Source organism: Strix aluco, chromosome 4 (assembly GCF_031877795.1).
Source record: "Strix aluco isolate bStrAlu1 chromosome 4, bStrAlu1.hap1, whole genome shotgun sequence".
Taxonomy (NCBI): Eukaryota; Metazoa; Chordata; class Aves; order Strigiformes; family Strigidae; genus Strix; species Strix aluco.
The window spans coordinates 128,130,058-128,152,706 of record NC_133934.1 but is presented as its reverse complement, the minus strand read 5'-3'; the positions used below and the strand labels follow the sequence as shown (position 1 = coordinate 128,152,706).

General features: G+C 43.7%; 1 protein-coding gene across 2 annotated transcripts in view; it reads right to left on the bottom strand.

Moving 5' to 3' along the window:
- Nucleotides 1–22,035, bottom strand: part of DDHD1 (DDHD domain containing 1) — a 68,972-nt gene extending 46,937 nt beyond the window's left edge. For both annotated transcript variants that reach the window (XM_074821113.1, XM_074821114.1), the window contains exons 1-2: nucleotides 21,236–22,035; nucleotides 7,674–7,847 (exon numbers count right to left, since the gene is read on the bottom strand). In XM_074821113.1, coding sequence (XP_074677214.1) covers nucleotides 7,674–7,847; nucleotides 21,236–21,950 — 889 coding nt within the window. In that variant the 5' untranslated portion in view covers nucleotides 21,951–22,035. The remainder of the gene's footprint in view (nucleotides 1–7,673; nucleotides 7,848–21,235) is intronic.
- Nucleotides 22,036–22,649: the final 614 nt, after the last annotated feature.

Below are 22,649 nucleotides of genomic sequence, written 5' to 3'. Positions count from 1 at the left end.
TTAACTCAGTTACGATGGATACCTTTTATGCTTCTTCAGGGGTTCCTGAGCAAGGCTGAAAGTGAAGTCCTACAAATCTACATCTCCTGTGTTACAGCTCTGTGGGCCCTCAACTCTCACAAAGAGTCTTACTTTCAAAATAGTTTAGCCTCCAAAACATGACATAGTCAAGAGAGAGTGTTTAAATTCAATGAGGAGTCAAGGCTCTCCAGCCTGGCTTCTGAATCCACAGTCATTAAGCTGTCATTAATCAATTAGTCTGTTGGAGAGTGGGGAGAAACGCAACCGAATGACATCCTCCCTTGCAAACACCAGGAGTAGTTAATAGTCTGTGATCCAGTAACTTATGCCAGCACAAGTGAGTGTTACTCCATGCTTGTGTCAAGGGCTTTGACTGCCACAGTTATACCGGTCCAGGATCACGCTCAGTCACACCCTCAGCTAACAGCTCTGTCAGCAGATGCCTTAATACAGATGCAAGTGAATTACATTCCTGTTGCACATCACTTTTCTAGAGGAGAGGAAAATTACGCTCGTAGCCATTGCACTTGGGACTTGTTGGAATAATTTAGTCTGCAGAATATTGTACTGGTTGTGGCAATACAACACTCAAGAAGAATATACGCAGGAAATTCAAGAAACGTGTAAGAAGAAATGTTTTTCACGGTGAGGATGGTCAGACACTCGAACAGACTGCCCAGGGAGGCTGTGGAGTCTCCATTGTTGGAAATACTCAAACCCCCACTGGAAACATCCTAAACCTGGCTCTTGTTGACTCCGCAGCTTTAAGTGGGAAGGTTGGACTAGATCATCACCAGAGATCCCTTCTGATCTGCACGACTCTCATTCTATGAATATGACTTTCCCATCTAAAAGGTTAACATAGCCAGCTGTGACAAAAATTCATTGTTAATATAGATTTATGAACAGCGAAAATTTTATTTGAAATTTAAGGGAAAAGAAATAAACTATTCCAAATGCAACTTTTAAAGTTTTGTGGCATCTAACCACACACTGAAAAGCCATAAGGAAAAACAATAAATTTCTGCAGTTTCAAAATCAATGCATTAAAAAATTCATTCTGATTCTGACTCTCAGTATCTTTTTCTACATTTCTTATCTATCACAGAATCATAGACTTGGTCACAGAATTTCTGTCAAAGGGACTGCTGGGGTTCGTCTGCTCCAATCCTCTACACAGAGCAGGATCAACTTTTAAGTCAGATCCAATTTCAAGTTTGAATCATGTTGCTCAGGAGATTTCCAGCTGAAGTTTGAGCATCTCTCTGTGCAAGTAGAATGAACTATGTCTATTCCTATCTTATTATCACATATATTAAAGCTTTCAGCTTCACTTCATCCTAATTAAATGAATATACCTGAAAAAGATGATGGAGCAACAGATGATAGGTACTCAACTGTATTTACGATAGTAATAGCTAACCAAGGATTCTTATGGCAGAGATAACAAATGTTAAAGCTGTTAGAGGATATTATTTACACTGGGGACCACTTTATGATGTACCCTTTGAACTACTGCTTTGTGGTCTTGAATGGAAGAATGAGAACTAGCCCTCATGCTAGCCTAGAGCAGTGGAACTATGACCTGCTGCTTCCTCCCCAGGAGCACGCTGAGCACTTGCTGCTCCTGCCCTGCCGGGTGGCACCGTTGCCACTGTACAGAAGGCAAGAAGTGGTGGTTTTACCAAGTGCCAGCCAGCTGTGGGTCCCACTGATTGAACCTCCAGCTGGAAGTCGGACTGTGTGACAAAAGCTGCTCTTCCATCCTTGACCACCTCCCAGCACCTGCTAACAGCTCCTCTGTGCTCAAGGAAATCACAGCAAGGGATATGTGGGCTCTCACCACAGAGCAAAACAGAAAAAGCAACGCTGAAGTTAGCAACTCTGACCCTTTGTCAAGAAGCTCTTGGTCTGAACATCACTGCCTTTACTGTGGTTAAATACCATTAGCAAAATATCTAGTCTGGGAACCCTTAAGAACCTGCTACAATCGGAGTTCATAGTCCAGTGTTATCTTACAATGGCCTTGATATTACTGAAATCTCCTGAAAACACTGCTCCTCTGACACATTAGAGAAGTCACTAAGTATGCATAAAAAGCAGTTTCTAAATTTTATGTTAATCTGTAAGTTTTAAGCTTACTAACTGCTAAAAAGGTATTACGATACCCTTTTTGTATTCCCTTCAAAATGATTTCAGTGAAATATTGCTTCACTGAACAAGTGTTATAACCTAGGTTTTCCTCAGAAATATTTATAGAATTATTTTACAGTAGTAATACATTTAAGTGTAATCACTGGGTATATGCAATACAAGAACGGTCAGTATTTCTGCACAAAGGTACAGAGATATAACCCATTCTCGGTGTGATCAAATAAACACCCCAGATATTTCCACATTTTAAGGGTTGAAGTTTGCATCAAATATTTAAAATTTTGAACCTAAGAATTTAGATCAAAACATCACCTTACATCTTGTGTTGATATTAATTTCTGTATGTTAAGTTTGAAGAATTAATTGTTCTTAAGAAGGACAAGCAAAGCCAATATACAAAAAAGCCTCGTGTTACCTGGATGAAAAAAACAAGTACTGGACAAACGAATTTGGGGGCCCAAAACACCCCCAATGTTGTCTACCTATCAATAGAGTGGCAGAACAACAAATCAGATCTGGAAGCCCACATATACTGTTACAGCAGTGCAGCATCTCATTTAGGGGTTTAAGGTGTCATCAGAGTTGACTTTTTTTAGCACAGACTTGAGTGGCAAACACTAAGCTCTACTCCTCAATATAAGCATAAAATGACAATGTGATGACTCTCATTTTGCTCAGAAAAATTAAAGTAAAATTACTTTATGTAATAACAAGCCAAAAGATGCCTGCTTGAATCTGCCAATATGCAGATTTGCATTTGTGCAAACTGGTGATTTGCATTAACTGAAACACAGGCTGCAGACATTCGGTTTCACAACAAAGCAGTCGAAATGCAGCCAAACCCTTAATTCCTCATCTGAAGTGTGATTCCTTCCTGTAGCTGTATCAATTGCTCTGTCTTGAAAGACAGAATAGCAATGTCCTTTCCTGTATCTATCAACAATAAAATGAACTATTTAAACTGAAAAAGGTAAGTGGAATTTGGCCGGGATCAAAGCAGACTCCGGGGCGATGAGATGTGAACCAGAGTGCGGTCAAGCTGTGGAGGAGATGGGTGATGCCCTTGCAGCATTTGCTTGCACCAGGACTTCAGCAGCATTCCTCTGGCCTGGCTTTAGCACCTCAGGGGGCAGAGCTCCCTGCAGAGTCGATGGAGAGAGAGACTCATGCCCGCAGCATCACTCCCCGACATGCAGACATGACCTGTAGTGGTCTGGGGAGTCGGCTGCCACACGCCAACACCTCCTATGGACGCTGCACTTCAGAGATGGCCGGTCAGGGCAGCTGGCCTTTTACAAGTGTTACAGCTGCCAACACATTCAGAACCAAGTATCCCTCCAGAAATCTCAGAAATTTGACCAACTTCCAAGCAGCAGACAGAGCTCTGGTACCTGTGAACCATGTCTGTGAACACAGCATAACCTTCTTGAACGCAAATCCACGTCAACTGGATATGGCAAATCTAAAGGCCACATGAACCTGCTTGGACAGTCCTAAGAAATAAAGTGCCCCATTTCTGCGTTCTGCCATAGCAAATAATTTTTCCGAGAGAGTCATGCCACTGCTGAGACCAGCAGCCCACTGAAGGGGATCAGACACCAAGAGGAGTCAGCGACATCAGGCACCATAAATGCAGCTCATTTTGCAAGGCATGAAATTAAATACTTTGTAAGATGAAAATCAAAATGCAACTACAGTTTTCTCAGCAGAGGGATGTCCCGCTGAAGCAGTGGTCTCCAGGTCGCCCCACGGAAAACAGAACTTGAGAAACTCTTCACCTAAAGACTGTCATATGCTTTCTGTTACCTTCAGCATTTACAGCTTCCTGTGCATGGGCATTATGCTACTTATAGGCCACAGGTCGGAGACTCCTATTCTGAAATATTTTGCACTTTTGGAGGAAGGTTTGCTTGGGTTAAGAGTTTAATGATGGGGCAATTATTCATCAACATCCTAACACAAACAAAACCCCTGGTTAAAGCCTAGTTATTTCCTTGTTAACATGCTGCAGTCCAGGAGCAGAATTAATAAATCAAATCAATGGAGTGGGAAATTGTATTTTTAGTCTTTAGAGTACCCTTCTAACGTGTGTCCCAAAACTAAAAATATGAGGAAGGAAGAGGGGCACTGCATGCTGAGCAGCTACCCTTCACAGGCAATGTGCATAGTGCTCACTGCCAGCTTCTGCAAGACAAACTGGTCTGTAGGGATGACTCCACGTGCCAAGGGGCAGCAGCACCACTTGCTCTGTGCTGAAATGGGGTGATTCCATTGCCAGCAACCCACTGGGCAGGCTGCTCAAAAGCTGATGGTGCTAAACACTTAGTAAACTTGCTTGCAATTCTGTTTTCTTCACAAAAATATTTCAGAGGACAATAAAATAAAGATGATTGATTAAATTGCAAATAAATTCTCAACTAAGTCTTGGATACTCAGTTCCAGGATATCATACGTTGCTTTGAGTTAGCAGGCTGAAGAAGAGAAAATTATCCAGAACAGGAGCAGCAAAGTGCTCCTAACTTTTCAGCCTACTGCCACCATTCAGAGGATGGATGGGGTCAAATCAAGAGCCAACAGGTTTGTCTACTGCATATGAACAAGATGCTTGCTGACAAGCTAGTTTTTCATTATTCATGACGCAAACTGGCATGTTCATGTAAGACAGTAATTATGTTTAAGTACTAAGAGACTGTTACAGCAGATCATCTTAATTTTGCTGAGGAATTAGAGGAGATGGCTAGTTTTTCATCATTTACAACACTTTATCACAGCATTGTGAATAGTCACTTTGCCACTCAATGATATTTACAGATCTATTCTAACTTTCACTAGTCTTAAATAACAGCTACCTGTAAACCTTGATGGGACCAAAGTGTGTCATACAGGATGCAATTACAACAAATTATAGCATTTAAGAAACATATAAACTGCATTCAGCTCTTCTCCAACTAATTATGTTTACTTCACCAGCAATAATGCAAGTTATAAAGCTTCTCCCAGTGCCACGTGCAGATGGCAGTCGTGGATGCCAGCTGATCAGAGATGCATTGAGAGGCATATTATAATGACAAAACCACTTTTCACACTTACTGTTAGCTATAATTTTCCTGCAACTCTCCTATTACTACAAAAAAAAAAATCTATTGGAAGTTTCTGGTGACTTGACATGTATTCCATTTTGAAGTGACTGCATACATAGCTTGGAGGGTGGTGGGTTTTTTTTGTTTTGCTTTGGGTTTTAACTTTGGTTTTAGAAAAGGCACTGGTGTCTGAATTTGGAGTTTCTTTTTCTCATCTTTCATGTTGTCATAAATATCAGGGATAATATCTTTCTCATCACTCTCTCCAATCTCTCCTACCTCAAATCTGAAAATTTCTGCTCCACAGACCAGACTTCTGGGGAAACAAAAAAAAAAAAAAAAGAAAAGAGAAAATAAGTCCCTTTCTTACTCGATGAGGAGAATCCAAGTACAGCTGAAGCCATCCTTCCTTCCTTCCATCAGGAGTTAAGCTACCAAATGCTGGAAGCACTCAGCAGCCACAAAGACGTGCTCTCCATGTAAAAGCATACTACCCTACCACAAACGGCATCGCACTCACAGTGGGGGTGCAACTGTACTGAGTGTTGTACCAGTATACTGGAACAATAAACCAGTACAAATACACAGAAATACAGGTAAAAGTGCCTTTTGAAAGGGCAGTTGTACTGGAACAGTGCTGTGGCTCATGGATTCACCATTTTATGCACCTACCTGACAGAGCTGTTAAAGCAGAAGACTGTACTGCAGGCTTGGCCAGTGGAAAAGATCTTTTGAAGTAGTACAAACAGAAAAAAAAACTGAGTCCTTGCTAGGTTGTGGGGAGTTAGAAAATTAACTACTCTCTGTACTGTTGAAAAATCTAAGTCAACAAATAATAATCTGGTTTTCCTTACAGTAATTACAGAAGTAGCCTGAATACTGCCTTGCTTCCAATTTATTAACAAGCTTTTACTTGTGTTGTCATGTAGTTCATACATAAGAACTCCTCCATGCTCATGGCCAAAACACAGCTATTCCTACACTCTGTAACTGCTTTGTACAAAGTTGTAGTTGAAAGAGTTTAAAAATAAAGTTGCTTTATAAAGAATAACACAACCAAAACCCTACTAAAATATATTGTGAGGCCTCTGTACTTGCAGCTCTTGGGTTGTAGATTGTTCACCAAGTGACAACCAACAAACTGAAATGAAGAGTGAAAGCCAAAAATACTGAACTTTCTCTGTGCTATACTTACCCTGAGCAATCAATTCAACTGTTGTCCTGGTTTTGTTTGGGACAGAGTTAATTTTCTTCCTAGTAGCTGGTATAGTGTTGTAGTTTGAATTTAGAATGGGAATAATGTTGATAACACACCGATGGCTTTAGTTGTTTCTAAGTAGAGTTTATACTAAGTCAAGAACTTTTCAGCTTCTCATGCCCTGCCAACAAGGAGACTGGGAGACACAAGAAGTTGGAAGGGGACACAGCCAGGACAGCTGACCCAAACTGGCTAAAGGGATATCCCAGACCATATGATGTCCTGCTCAGTACATAAACTGGGGGGGAAAGCTGGCTGGGGGGTGCTGCTCGGGAACTGCCCGGGCATCAGTCAGCAAGTGGTGAACAACTGCATTGTGCATCACTTGTTTTGTATATTCTAATTATTTTATTATTATTATTACTACCACCATTATTATTATTTTCTTCCTTTTCTGTCCTATTAAACCATCTTTATCTCAACCCATGAGTTTGGTCTTTTTTTTTTTCCGATTTTCTCTCCCATCCCGCTGGGTGGGGGGGCAGTGAGCAAGCAGGTGCTTAGTGTGTGATGCTTAGTTGCCAGCTGGGGTTAAACCACAACAATTGTGTACATTAAATAATAGATCAGTAATTTCACAAGGCTATTCTTAAAAATGTTAAATGCATTTGACCGAGAGCCCCGGGAACACTAACTGAACGTCCTCAGCCTGGTCATTAAAATACAAGGTCTTCCGTAATAGAATGAACGCCCAAGATTTACTATAGCTGAAGACTACTCTAATAAATTCACAGACTGAACAAGAACGGAAAATGAAATGTGATCTGTAAAACTGATACTCCCTTTAGGGCAGAATTAGGAATGCTGGCCAGAGAGCTAATAGCCAGTTTGTATTTGGACATTGACTCTTTTTGTCCCATCAAGAGATTTCAGTTTGACGTGAGATTTCAAACACAATTAAAAGATATGAAACACGAAGCAAAATGGGAACAAGAAGTTTATCCATGAATATAATTTTTACAGTGTTCATCAAATGTGCTGCAGCAGGAAATTCTACAACATCAAGATGCACTGAAAAACAGGAGAGCAAACTGATGCCTGTAACAATGTTCCTCCTATGTAGGATGGAAAACCATTACAGATCACGTTCTTACTTAAGAAAACCAGACCCCAACTGTTCATAGAACATACTATAAAAACAGTGATCTAAACACCCTTACCTTCCTTTCCGTCAACAGGTTTTGATACTTCCATATCAAAGCTCTCTTGCAGCTGCTGGCCTCTGAAGCGGTTGAGATGCTCCTGTTCTATTAAGTTACTCTCCTCCTCTTCCAGAGGTTGCCACGTACCATCAATAAACCACTGTCCGCGCATTACAGGGATCTTTTCCGTTTCTAAAAGTCAAACAAGAGATTATTTTTTTTTAACGCAACAAAGCACAAACTGACAGCAGATAAGAGGGAAAGGGAATTCTGTTTGGTGTTATGATGAAAAAGTTACGCGTCCACTGCTGGGACCCCTAACAAGGTAACCACAAATGCCTTGAGAAACCCCACCACCTCTTCTCATGGGGCTGAAATTAGTAGTGAAAGTAGTGTTAATCTGCAAACAACTGAGCTAATGAGGCCAAATTTTCAGTGTGTGAGAGGATGTGAGAGATGGACAGAAAGATGCAGAGTCTGTAAAATTTATTAAGGGTTAAGTTCAGACAACAGTCCAGCTGTAATGAGATATACTCCTCTCCACCCAGTTTCTTTGAATTTTCAAAAAATTAGGAACTTTGCGAGACTCATGCTCCTCTCTAAAATTTGACTGATAATAACCATTGGTTTCAAAGTTATCAAGAGGGTGCAGAATGAGGAGGAGATACAAAACCACTCATGCTTACCCTGACTGCACAGAGCCTTGTTTCCTTTGGGACTTACGGTAACCCAAATTACACAACAGTTAGCATAGAGGGTGATTTTAAAGATGAAAGTGGGTTTTTTTATTACAATCAGTCTTTCACCAAGGGTTGCTTTCAGTCACTGTCATTCTAGTTTCAGTTTCAGCACTCCAAATGAGGAAGCTGGGCGCTGAACATTTGCTATCTATGTGACAAAAGAGAAGTCTATGAAAATGTATCCTGCTGCTTCCTCTTCATCAAACTGTGCTTGATGTCCTCACTAACTACTGAGGCTGTAGGGAGCAAGAATTCTCCCTTATACCCATCCCTGCAAGCAAGCCGAGACAATAATATCCATTGTAGCTCAGCTCAGAATTTCTCCTCCTACATCTGGAAAATCAAGAAGGAGAAATACTGCGTGTGCCTGTGCTCCACAAGCCTGTAAGTGCCCAACCTCCAGCCTCATGGGACCAGCACAGATACAGGTCTGCTGAGACCCCAGACCTCCAGTGCACGCTAACGTGTGTTGCTATACACACATGTATAGAGAGACTCGGCCAAATGCAAACGTCTCGGGGGGGGTGTGCACACTAACCACCAAATTGAGCTCTCCAAAGCAGCCAAGAACTCAAGCACAAAAGAAGAGGCTCAAAAAAAAGATGGGGGAAAAAAAATAGGCTTTACTACTCAAAGATCTGTTCCTACCTGAAAGGTGAGGAAAAAGCTGGTGAGGACAGCTTGGAAAAGAAACAATAGATGTAAAGAAACGGTAAATGAAAATTAAGTAGAAAACAAGACACAATAGAGAGCATGAAGATTTCAGAGTTACTGAGCAAAGGAAGGGATCTATCTGATCTATCACCAGACCAGTACAAATGCAGCTGGGTGAGGTGACCCGGCCAAGGGCAGAGGTTTTTAGCCTGGCCACACCGCTCTGTTAGCTCAGGTCACGAGAGCACCTCTCTCCCCTCCGCAGAGCACCACATCGGCACTGAGCACGTCCCACCGAGCTCGACGGCGGGTCAGAAGTCTCTGCACTGCCCTCCGTTACAGATATGTCACTAGTGCTCGTTGTGCCCGTGGACACTAGTACACACCAGAAGTGTTTTTCATCCTAACCGCAGAAGTTAACCATCACTACAAATGACACAGAAAATTGCCTATGAAAATTCAAACTAATTTTGGAGTCTACATCCCATCAATGATGATGTGAAATGTCAATGAAAGAAGTAGTTTTCTTGAAATTAAAGTTAACCACAGCTGTGTTAGCTGTCACCACGTACAGTAGCCTCTCATCATGCACTTGTCTTAACCTTTGCTGTATTTCCCTATATTTTACACCTGTCATATATCTGCATTTTTCAGAAGAGCTAATACACACAGATCCAGTCAGGCTGCCCTTACAAACAAAGCACTGTCTGTAGGAAAAAATGAAAAGCACATAATATGTGAGCGTAAATAAAGGATCGCATTGTTGCTGAAGCAGTGACACAACTACGTCAGACGTTAATCCTTACTGGGAAAATCTGTAAGCAATTCCTTAATTCTTGACTAAGCATTCTGATGAGGGTCCATTCATTGAATTATTTTTTTTAAAAATAATAATCATATGAATACTATTTTGTACTCCAAACTGAATTAATACAACACACCTCTTTTTCAGTTTTGAAGGGCTTTATTTCTCATGGGAATTTCCACCTACAGATTTCTAAAATTCTAAACATAAACCATTAAAATAAACATTGGCAGGCTCTTTCTGCCTGAAAGAAACCTTCTCATAGTGTTTTTTCACAAGAGTAGACCGTAGCACTCAACAGCAACTCTGAAACATAAGACAGGCAATGCCTTTTCCCGAAAGGCTCAGCCAGGAAAAATTGGCATGTTTGAAATAAGAAAAATTTTATTGTAAAATTTTTACAGGACAGTTTAGTTTGAGAATAAACTGATATATCTGGCTCTGGAAAAGGCATTTATATGGAAATATAAATCACTTTCAGATCCAAAGACAGACTATTATGAAGCTTTGTTTTCAGACTAGGGCTTTAAAACCTGAGTGAGGCAATTCTGTTTTCCAAAGCTCAGTGGGATCTTAGGGGGGCCCAGGAGTTGCTTTTTTTTTTTTTATCATCTCTTCCTTTCAACTGTTGCACACTATGCGTGCAGCCCAGCACCCTGAACTACAAGCTTGTCTTATTTCACATCGTTAGCTGGATGTCAGGTTTGATCACTGTGCTACTGGGAAACCTCAAGAGAAAACCGCCTGGTAGAGGAAGCAAGTAAATGACATTTCCTTCCATCAGAAGCACGGTTTGGTTTTAAGAAAACTGAACACTGTCTTTCAGAACTGAAACAATCAAATTTGTGAAAACAGCCCACAAAGAATCATTTCATCTTCTTCTCATGAGAGAGGAGGTTTGGTAAAGTGGAGAACAACAACTTCCCATTAACATCTGTGTCTTCAAAACTGAAAAATGATGGCTATAATATTAGAATTGTGTAATGCTGGATTTCAGTCCAGGTCAAAGTCTAACTCCAGTCATGATGATAATGACAACCTACTGATGCTAAGTCACCAGCTCCAAAAGCAAGTGGCATTTCAGTTACAAAGAAAGAGGTATATTAATGGTAATTACACTGAATACTCTGGATTGGGTGGCAAAATGAGGTGATTGCAACCCAAGAGGAGATATTTCAGTATAACCTGTTGACTGGGGGAATGAGTAAAGGCACATCTTCATAAACACAGTTCCTCTGTTTAATCTTGGACGGGTCATTCAAAGATTTCTGTGATTCATCCGGAGAACTTGATGCAAGCTATTACAGTGTATCACCATTAAAAAGTGATGAACAAAAAATGCCATTTTAGCACCCAGTTTCACTCACTCCTATCCACCTTCAATAAATTCATTCGTATCTTGGATATTCAGATTTTAGAAAGCTTAAACTACATTCAGTTATTTTTGTTTTATGGAAGAATTAAACACACAGGTATTTATATCATTGTAGTTTAACTTTTGGTTTTGCCAATACAGCATTCCAAATTTATAATATGAAGTGTTATTCATCTCTGTCCCTATGATCTTGATCCCTAGGCAAGGATTTGCCATGATTTCTTTGCTGCCTTAAGTCTTACGCCATATAATCTGCAGTTGGCAGTGCTTCAAACTGAAAGATACCAATATATTTGGCTGGTTATACACTTGCATGGTTTATTTATACAAGAATTTCTAAATAAACCTGAATGGCAGGGATTACAAGCTTATGAAAGGCACTTTATTTTAATTAGTCATACATATTTTACCACTGTTAGAGGAAAACAGTTTAAGTGATCTAGACTAAAACAAAGGATTTAATTTTAAACAAAAAGGGCTTTTTCCCTGAAAATCCAAAGAATAAAAGAATACAAGTGCTGTAATTAATGATGTGAAGGGACAATAACATGAGCGATTTGCATTATGATAATCACCTAAATCTTCCAAAGAATAAAAATTATTTTAAAATAAAAACTATATGCAACCTATAGTACACACGTGCAGTAATTTATATATGTATGCCCCAGCTACTCCTTTTTTGTGAAGATCTTTAAACTGTGTGATCACATCCAATATAAATTGCATGAAAAAGCTACGTAATCCATCAAAACACAGTATGAAAAGTAATAACTGCACAGAATTTGCCTTCATTTTTCTTCTTGTACTAGTACATCAATGCTACCATTTGTTTCCTGCCACCACATTGGTGAGAACAGCGTATACCTAAATTTAAACATTGTACAGCTCAAACTGAGGTTCACATAACCTTCTTTCACCTTACTTGATTCAGAACCAGGAATCTGTTGCAAAACGAGGATGTTACAGAGCTAATAACTAAAGGTTAACAAAGAGAGCTTAAACACGTGCAAAAGGAGGTCTGGTTAGGAAATACCAACACCAGCTAGCATGCAACCTGGAAGACAGGCAGAATAAAATTATAAGAGATCAAGATTAGTAAACTTCTGTTTCATTGCTTCAAAGCTGACATCCTGTTCAGATGGCTTGATGGCAAAGTTAAGGCACTTCTGGCACCACTCAGTCATCAGTCTCAAGACAGCTATAACAATTTATCCACGAATGAGATCTAAAAGGTTAATATAATATTCAAAGGCTCAGAAAATTAAATTAAAGCTTGTGTTTTGCTAAAAATTGACAATCCCAGTTTCCCAGCTTTCCAAGCCCAAAGCCAAGAGGTTGAGCAAGAAACACGAGCTCATAAAATGCAGTCAGCTCGAGATGTTTTTCAGTACAGTAATTTCAGATTCCTGCTTTTCAGAGTAGTAACTTCTGTTCCTTAGATTTTTCTGCTTTATTACTACAGTTGCAAACAATTTGCAGTGCGTGAGGATAACATCTGCACAAGCTGAAGGTAACTGAGGCTACCATATGTGACATCTCAAGCTGAAAAGTATTTAAATAATTAAGTGCCCACACATTTACCAAGAGAAAAAACCACCCAGGCAAAATGGTCTTTTTTTTTCTTTTTTCTCTCCACAAAGGCCTGCTAAAAGTGCTACATGTCATGTGTCTTGGAGCACAGCACTCCCAACAATCGTAATACACACAAAACCTGAATGTTGCCACTGAAATAAATGTATTCCAGAATAACATCAACAGTACTATTGGCAACTTTTTTTAAATTTGCTGTCCATTCCTACTGTATCAGGCCTAAAATTATATTTTGGCTATATTAACTACTGCACAGCCTGTAAGACTTTTCATGAGAGCAAACACTTAACTATAAGGACAGGTATTACTTGACCTCGGCATCAGTGTGCCTCCTAGCCACCCAGCAGCCACGGCCACTGCTGCCTCCAGAGCAATAATGATTTGCAGATTCTGTTTTCGCCAATGCAAATACACAGAGTGCAGCCTGCAGGACAAGATCTCTTCCTCTTACTCTGTTTCCCTCATGGCTGGGTTTGTAGTCTCATAAGGGGAAAAAAAGGAAGAAACACTCATGAGCACAGGAAGCTTTGTTATGAGAATAGATGGTTACAGAAACTGATGGTGAGATTGAAAATTCCTACATTTTACTGTGACATGATCATGCATGCCAGATGATTAAACAGATGTTATAATAAAACAGCCCAAAACTAAAATTTCATCATTTCATGTTTGCTAGGTAACTTTTTTTTTAAAATAGCTTAATGTTCTACAGCTTTCTAGCTATTCCCTAACATACTATTTCAGAATAGAGCAGGTTACTGACATTTAAGTAAATTGAACTACTCATTTAATCACAGCCCAGGTTACCTTCCTTTGTTTAACCACAAACACATGCAATCTGTTCTGCTCTTTCAAAAGTAACAACATAACCTGAAGAGGAGTTCAAAGGTGAAATCGCAGCCTTCGAAAACTTAACAGAGCTACACAACTTTACAAAGCCAGACTTTTATTTTTTGTTCAGTGTCCAAGCTGAAAAAAGATTTGATTCACTGAGCAGTAAAGGATATTATTTTGCTGGTCCAACAAATAAGTCTAAATTGCTTTATTGAAGCAATTTCAAAATGACAGGTGCAAGTTACTTTTGAGTTTCACAGAGGCTAAGCACATGAAGAGCAATCTGATTGGCATAGATGGGATTTTCCTTCCAGACTCTGATCTGCAGAGCAGCTACACATGCGAGCCTCCGCGTTTGCTTCGGTGTTAGATGCAGCAAGGGAGGAACATGCACTTTGCTCCACTGCGAATGCAAAATTGCCTCTGTTTTACCAAGACTGCCTGAAATACTCAAGCAACGGCTTGTAACTGTTTTTCCCTGAACCATTTTTAATCAGTTTACGCTATGAACTGAGCAATCCAAAACAGTAATGATTTTGGTCTGGTTCAAATGTCAAAACACAGAAGGAACCCCTTAAGAGATGAACCCCCTCAAAGTCATCTCTCATCTCAATTGCTATATATCACCCCAAAATATAGTGCGTATCATGTTTTTCAAGATGGACTTTTATGGTTTATGATAGTTTAACATCTCTACAATTGTGCTTTATACAGACCTGAACCCAATGGTCCAAGCAAAAATCCTAAAGCTCCCCTTACCAGCCACGTCAATGACGAGCGGGAAATGCTCATCAAAAAACCTTGGACTGCTGAAACAGGGCTACAGTTTTTAAAGCTTTACTTTTATTGAATTCTTATCAATTAAAATAGTTTACCAAATTTTAATACTAGTACTCTGAAGTGAAGCACTTCCACCACCAGCGTTCGCTGCTGGAGCAGTAAGCTGTAGGAGCTAGTCCCTTATCAGCTCTTTTCTCACCCAGAGAAACTTGTATTTTTTGAAACCGCATTAGGCGAAAGCTAAACTGACCCACAAAAGAACGACTGTGCCGCATGACAACCACGTGAGTACCTCCTAAAAGGTAAGCATGTGCCCAAATCCCATTGAAAGTCACGGGATTTTTGCACAATCACACCCTGGGCTCAGTGTGTGTGCTCTCCTGGCAGGCGCTCATCAATCGGTCTTTGCTAGTGAGCTCTCACCAGCGCCGAGCAGCAATGATCATGTATGTACAGTTTGAGCAAGGAGGCTCCTACACAGGAGTATCTTTTTAAAAAAAGAAAGCCAGATTTTTCCTGTGCATAGCTCAGACTAATGAGCAAGATGAAGATATTCAAGGGTACACCAACTTTTGCTCTCAACTCCTCCTTTCTCCTCTTCAGGGATTTTTTTCTGCACTCTCCTCCTAACCCCACTTCCTTTTTTCTGTCTACTCCACCCCAACTCCAGATTTCCTAACACTTTCATCCCCAGATTTCACTTTCTCCTTCAATTTTTTAAACCTTACGGTGTTTTATTCCCCAGAAAACCAGCATGGTTTTAGTTTCTTTCCTCTTAAATATCACTGCCCACTTGCACCTCGTACTCCCTCCATCCCAGCGCTCTCCAACCACGCTCTTTAACACTTAATCTCTGGAGCTTCTCCTCTCCAGTTCCATACCAGGCATATTCTAGTGTGGCTTCAGCTACTTGCAGCCCACTCAAACAGATCATACCACACTGGTGACCTTTTCTCTGGACAACACTGAAAACCACTAGTTCATCTTCACTTTTTTCAACCTTACAGATACCACTGACAGAACCGTTTATGCTGCTTCTTTGAATTTCTTGCTCTTTTGCAAATTTTTCTTTCACCTAGTCCTTCTGCTTACTAACTTACACAGTGTTAGCTCTTCCAGATTCCTCTCATGCTCTGTGGGCAAAGAGGAGCTCTGCCCAAGGTCTCTCTTTGATTTCAGTAGCATTTTTTCCCTAGAGAACATCTGCCCCTCACACACACACATGCAGAAATTCACCTGTCATCTATCTTTAATTTAGCCCTGTCAACTCCAAATTAAACCTCATCCTATTTCTTTGATATCGCCACAGCTGAATCAGTATTCAAGCCTTAATTAAGTCAGAACAGAACTCCTGATCCTTCTCATCCCCCAAACATTTTCTGCTTTCTCAGTTACAGTAGATTAACACCCCATCACCCACAACTTGGAACTCAAGTGCTCTCTGCATCTCTGCCTTCTTCCCTGTTGACCACATCCAGCAGAAGTAGTGCTGGACCACATCGAAGGGCAAGCACAACTTGCTAAGCCAAGCCCATCCTTAGCTACTCTGCTGTAGCTGACACTATCCACTGGAGAGCAAGTCTGTGACCCTGGTATCATTTACAGGAGTAAGACAACAGATTCATTTTGCTTAAATAATGCTTACAAATCACAAATATAAGAGCTGAGGACACAGAAGAAACTTTCTCTCAAAGACACATCCAAGCAAAGTGCTGACATCTCATACCTGTTCTAGTGAAAACATGCTAAATGTCACAGGTTCTCTCTAGTGAAAGAAGGAAAGGTAACCACAGACCATAAACAGAACATACATAAAATGCAATTTGTGATTTATGTACAGAGCACTGCAAATCTAAAAATTATTTCAACTATGTGTATTAGGCCTTCTGGTCAGGAAGGAGCTGGCCAAAACTAAGCTATAAAACACTTTTGGAAGGGTGATATGGTAAGAACAGAAGGAAAAGAGTAAAACCCAGGAAATACTTTGAGTAGCAAAAGTAACACTTTACCTTGGCATGTAAACTATCAGTATTTTATTTATAAATGAATAACATACCCAGAGAGAAAAGCAAGAAAATAGTATTCAGGAATTCAGCCTTTGATCACAAGGTCCTTTTCATAAAGGAAATTCTATCAACCAAGTTCAAAGACTGTCCAATACACCAACAGCAATGTTCTAAGCATGCTGTAAAGCAACTAAAAACGTGTTCTGCTGCTGAGAACAGACTGAAACAGATGCCAGCCACAAACATACTGATAAACTCTTGATTCCAAACCCTTAATTTTCATCTTGCCTCATGAATCTGTTTTGATACTATTTTTGTTTCAGAATGCAAAACAAAATCCGTAAACTAAAGATGCAGCCGCAGAAGAAATATCCAACACTGATTAAAGCAGCCAGGCAAGAGGTCTAGTGAGGCCTCAGGTTTAAAGTTGCCAGTCTGTAAAGTGTCAACATACAAATTTATGCTGCCAGCTCTAGGGAAGGCACAAGCACCCAACGCTCCCACGCAAAGCAGTCTGCAGAGAAGCACCTTCCTGCTCTGAAATGTTGATTTTTAGTCTTGATGGTGCAGCCCAAAGAACCACCAGTGGCTGAGGTACAAAAGGCTTCATATCTTACTGCTAACGTCTACCTCCTACACCAAAATAAGCACATACTAAAAAAAATCCACTAAGAAAATAGCCTTATGTAATCATCTGGTGCCAAGCATCAACTACCATACTCCAAGACTTCTCAGTAATCTTGACCGACTCTAGGTTCAGAGGGCAGATACTCTGCCCTGGCATTCACGTCTCATTTCACAAAAGCTCAACCTGCAAAGGCTTTTCACCAAGTGCTCATGGCTGCCTCTTCTTCCAGTTTACAAAGCACCTCAGAGGGCTTACAAAAGAAAATATAGGGTCTTGGATACTTCCTTCAGTCCAAGCTTAAAGGTGGCTGAAATAGATTTAAAAAGCTGTCCAATTCCAGCCTGAGCATACAATTTTTAAAATTAAGACTCCGTGATGCACTCTGTACTCACAGGTATTTGCAGGCTAAGGTCAGTAAAGTATCTGTTATATCAGTACAGCAGAAGCTATTCTTACATCTTCACTCAAAGCCAGTCCTAGTGAACAATTATTTTTTAATACAAGAGGTATTTTACTTAATAGACTACTGGAACTACTAGGTACAAAAACATACATGTTAAAAAGAAAGTAAACCAAAAAAGCCCTTACCAAATCTGTGTGCAGGAGTAGAATATTTTACACTTCCCTAAAACACAATGCTCCACAGACTCCCCAAATGGCTGCAGAAATGCACATTTTTGTTGTTGCTTCTGTCCACATGCCACCGAATTTTACAAAAGCCCTACTTCCATTTTTAAAAACTACTGTTGCAAGACATCAGCCAAGGTGATGAGTATCGCCAGCACACAGTCAGAATTGAAACTGGAGAACAGGCTGGGATGAAGACAACTACGTGGAGAGCAAAAGTGTTATATGAAAACACTGCAAGAACTAAATACAGGCAACTTGACAATATAACCATCAGAAAGCAAGAGAAAAGCAAATACTAGATAGGGCAACAGTCGCACTGGACAAACTCACAAGACAAGGAACAGGAGTCACCCAGAAGTGCCCAAGCTGCAGATTTAACAGACTCATCCAAGACTTTGAAAACTAGACTGAGGTATATCTATAGAAAAATGGTTGTGAAACAGCCCTCCAACTAGGAGGGCAGAAGAGGGCTGTATAACCTAAGAAGATTCAAACAGAAGACCCACATCTAAGATATTACTTGTTGTTATGTCCACAGAATACAAGAAGCAGCCCAACTCCAATTTACTTATCTAGAAGCCTACAGTAATAATTTTCATCCACTTGTGCTGTCTTTGCTAGTTCTACAATACTAATTAAATAAGTCCCAGAGGTCACAAGGTAAGGATAAAATTCTCAGTAATTAATCTGCTCAAATTGTAACTCAGTCTGATACTTCTGATGTTACAAACGAATCCTGTGATGAGCTTAAGATGTCTGAAGACCTGGAGTGAAAAAACATTCCAGCACACGCCAAGCTATAATCAACATTTCCCTGTCATTAAGATGCCACAATAGCTGAAGAACTGTCAGCATGTTCAGTATTGTAGCTGTGAGATAGCAGCCTTCCCCGAAATACAGCACATATGTGAAACAGAACAACAAAACGGGCCAGAACAACAAAGATAAAAGCTTTTGACCTTTGCTCTGAACTGAAAATGTGAATCAGCAAAACTGGATAGCAGTTTCTGTACTCTTTAGACTGTACCTCAGAATATTTAAGTCAGTTGTACTCATTAAACTTCATGCTCATGGGATCAGAGAGCAAGATTCTCCTTCCTTACTCATGGGCTTCACTCGTGTGAGATCTTGTTTGCCACCACCAGCTCCCTCCCACACTAAGGTGAACTAACATAGTAGCTACACTTCTGGTCCGAAATTATATGCACACTATCAAATGGGAATAATTTGGGAATAACAGCTACACCGAGGCCTTCAAAAGCACAGATGAGACTGAATCCCTGGGACCTGATCTTGCTGTTTTCTGTGGTCTGGATGCAGCAGCTAGGAGGAAAGAATGGGAGGAAGGCAAGGGCGCAGATACGCAGGGAATTGAGGCAAGGAAATGTGCAAGTGAAGGAAGAGTTAGACCAGAAGACACTGACAGAGCCTTGAAACACCAGAAGTTTATCTCAGTCTTACGAAGGAGTGGACTTGCTAATAAGAAAAGACTTGAGCACTCTCCTTAATCAGCTTTCTAAGGACTAAAACACAGCCCCATCGTTAGCCTTCTCAGGTCCTTCTGAGTTTATTTCTCCCCTGCCTAGCACAGCTTCTGGTGTTAACCTCTGGGAATCTCCTTCAAGCATCAGAAACCGTCTCTGCAGAGTGTATGCTGTCATTTGAAACATCTGCTCCTCAGGCTTAATGAGCCTGAATCAGCTTCCAAAACGGACAAGGCACAGGGTCAAGAAATTAAACCTTTAAGCTGCTGACGAGTACAGCCTCTTGCTCCCATTAACCGCCTCACCTGACAGCTCTGCTCATTTGTTCCCCTCTCTCCCCGTGGCACAGTTACAAGAGGGACAGCAGCAGTTTCCTCATACCTTGGATGAGCTGCATCATCTCTTTCCAGTAACCCTGTGGCAGATGCAGGGGCTTCAGTGTGGTGACAGCGAGAGCCACCTCCACTTTCTGCTCAAGGAGCTGTGCCCAGGCTCCTCTAACTCAAAATACGCATGAACTGAGATCTCTGCTCGCTCCTCGAGCTCAGTGTCTGTCTGCTGGGGCAATGATTTGAAAGGCAAATTGTCACACTACAAGTGAATTGTACCACCTGGCATTGTCATTTATGGATTTCCCTCCTGTAAAGATGCTGATAAAGAAGAGGGGAAACAAGCAAAAGCTCTAGTTTTTATATCTGAAAGAGTTCTGTTGTTTCTCTGTAACTCCCACCTGAGTCTCAAAAATATGCAAAGATGAGAGAAACCTGCCTGCCCCTCTTCAAAGTCCATGCCAGGACAGCGTCTACTGCTCAGCTACTCTGCACCTCTCACTCTACTCCATAACATTTCCCTTGTTCTTGAAGGAATGCAGTTGGAAAGCAAGTCCTCAGGGATGGAGAGTGAGCAGTGAAGTTGAGGGGGTAGAAGCAAATTCCCCTCTCCTGGAAGAGTAAGAAGTAAGGACTCTGCGTGTATCCGAGATGCCTGTTGCATCCCATTTCATGCCCCCTCCCAGTGGACAAGTGATAGGGAAGCACTATATCATCATTTTCCTAGTGAAGAGGACAAGGGTAGCAGAGGGGAAGCCAGGCATCAGCCCTTTCTTCCATCATTTCTCACTAAAGAGGAGGGATCAGAAGCATGCGTGAAGCCCGGAGGCAGTGGACCAATAATTGCTGTTTCTACCCTGCTCCTTCCGAAGGAAGGGTGTGAATCTTGAGGGAAGGGAGGGAGCGTTGAAGGCACATACCCACCCTCACTCACCCTTTGTTTCAGAAAAAGGAAGCATAAGCAAGAAGGTTCTCAGTCACCTTCCCTCCCACTTTTTTCCACACATGTCAAAAAACGAGACCTCCCTTTCCCATGTCTCTGTATGCCCGGAGTGAATGCCCGGATCCCCATCTCCTTCAGGTGCATGTGCACAGCGGGGCGAGGCAAGATGCCCAGTTCCCTTTGCAGCTGGAAGGGGCTCAAGAGGTGCCCAGCACACCCTTCCCCCACGACCCTGCACGGGGCACGAGGGGTACCCAGAGCCTCTCATCCTTTTGGGGGGGGGGGGTGGGGGTGGGGTGGGGTGTCCAGTGCCCCCTCTCTCGAGTGCTGAGCGATGCTCACCCTGCTTCCCCTCTGAGTTTGTCTGGGAGGGTGGGATGCCCAGCGCTGCATCCCCCGTCCATCCATCCCCACCGTGTCCCTGAGACTTGGAGGGGAAATTCCCAGTTCCTCCTCGCTCGGGTCTGTGTGAGAGTTGGGTAACATTCTCCAGGGAGAGGGGTTCTCCTGTACCCCTTACCCCCGAGGCCAGCAAGCGGGGTGCCCTGTCCCCTTGGTGTGCTGGGGAGTGCTCAGACCCCCGTTACCTGTGGGGGTGCGCTGGAATGGCTACTCGGGGGATGCCCAGCGTCTCTTACCGGGGAGAGGGGGAAGCGAGAGGCAGCCCAGCCGCCCCCCGGGTGCCCCCCACGGTCTCGGTGCGAGGCCAGCGGGACCTCCCGGTCCCCACGGGAAGGGAAGGGCCCCCCTCCTCCCCTTTCCCCTCCGGTCCCCGCACTCACGGTTCCAGTAGACGGGGTAGCTCTCCGCGTTGACCACATCCACCTCGTAGAGCCCGCTCCGCACACACACCGGCTCCACCGCCGCCGCCTCGCCCTCCCGGGGCTCACCGGGTCCGAGGGCGCGGTAGGCCAACTCGATCCGTAGCGAGTCGTAACCGATGAAGGGCTTCCAGGTTTTCCGGTCCTCCCGGTAAAACCAGCGCACCTCCTCGGCGCCCAGCTCCCGCACCACCTCATAGCGGGGCCGGCCGCCGCCCGGCCGCCTCCTCTCGGGCAGCGCGGCCGCCGCCAGGGAGAAGCCGCTGCCGCCGCTCTCGCTGCTCGCCAGCCCCGCGCCCTCGCTGCCCTCGCCGCCCGTGCCCGTGGAGTAGCGCGGCGAGGCGCCCGATTCGGCCGAGTCGAAATCGCCGCCGCCGCCGCCGGCCTCGTCGCTCAGGCTGGGCTCCCGCGGCAGGGCGGCCGCCGCCTCCGGTTCCCCCTCAGAGGAGGAGGAGGAGGTGGAGAGCGCGGCGCGGAGCCGCGGCGCGGAGCGCTGCTGGGGGCGGCGGGGCGGGCGGGCGAGGGGATGCTGCACGCCGCGGCTCGCCGCCTCCGCCGCCACCGCTTCCTCCTCGCCGCGGGTCGGCCGCTCGTAGCAGCCGCCACCGCCGTAGCCGCTGGCTTCGCCGGGCAAGTCCCAGGCGCCCTGCGGCGAGCCGGGCTCGGGGTAATCCATCCCGCGGCCCGGCCCGGCCCGGCCCGGCGGTGCCGCCTCTCCCCGCCCGCCCCCGCGCTGCCCGGCCCGCGGCTGCCGCAGCCGCCGCCGGCTCCGTCCGGGCGGGGGCGGCGCCGCATCGTCACGCGCGCCGCGACGCGGCCGGGGGCGGGGCGGGGCGGTGGCACGCGGCCTGCGGGCGGGCGCGAGGGGCGGGCGCGAGGGGCGCCCTCAGGCGCGGGGGGCGGAGGCGGGGGGGAGCGGGGGTGCGAGGCGCCCTGAGGCGCGGGTTGGAGCCGTGCCGTGTCTGAGGGACCCTCGGACACAGCCTGCACCATGTCCGTGTGTGAGACACCCTCAGACACAGCCTGCACCATGTCGGTGTGTGAGACACCCTCAGACACAACCTGTAGCCATGTCCGTGTGTGAGACACCCTCAGACGCAGCCTGCACCATGTCCACGTACGAGACACCGTCAGACACAGCCTCCACCATGTCAGTGTGCAAGACACCCTCAGACACAGCCTGTAGCCATGTCTGTGTCTGACACCCTCAGACCCAGCCTGTAGCCATGTCTGTGTGTGAGACACTCTTGGGCACAACCTGTAGCCCTGTCCGTGTGCGAGGTACCCTCAGACACAGCCTACAGCCCCAGCTCTGTGTGTGAGATCCTCAAACACAGCCTGTAGTCCCGTCCATATAGTGAGACACCCTCAAACA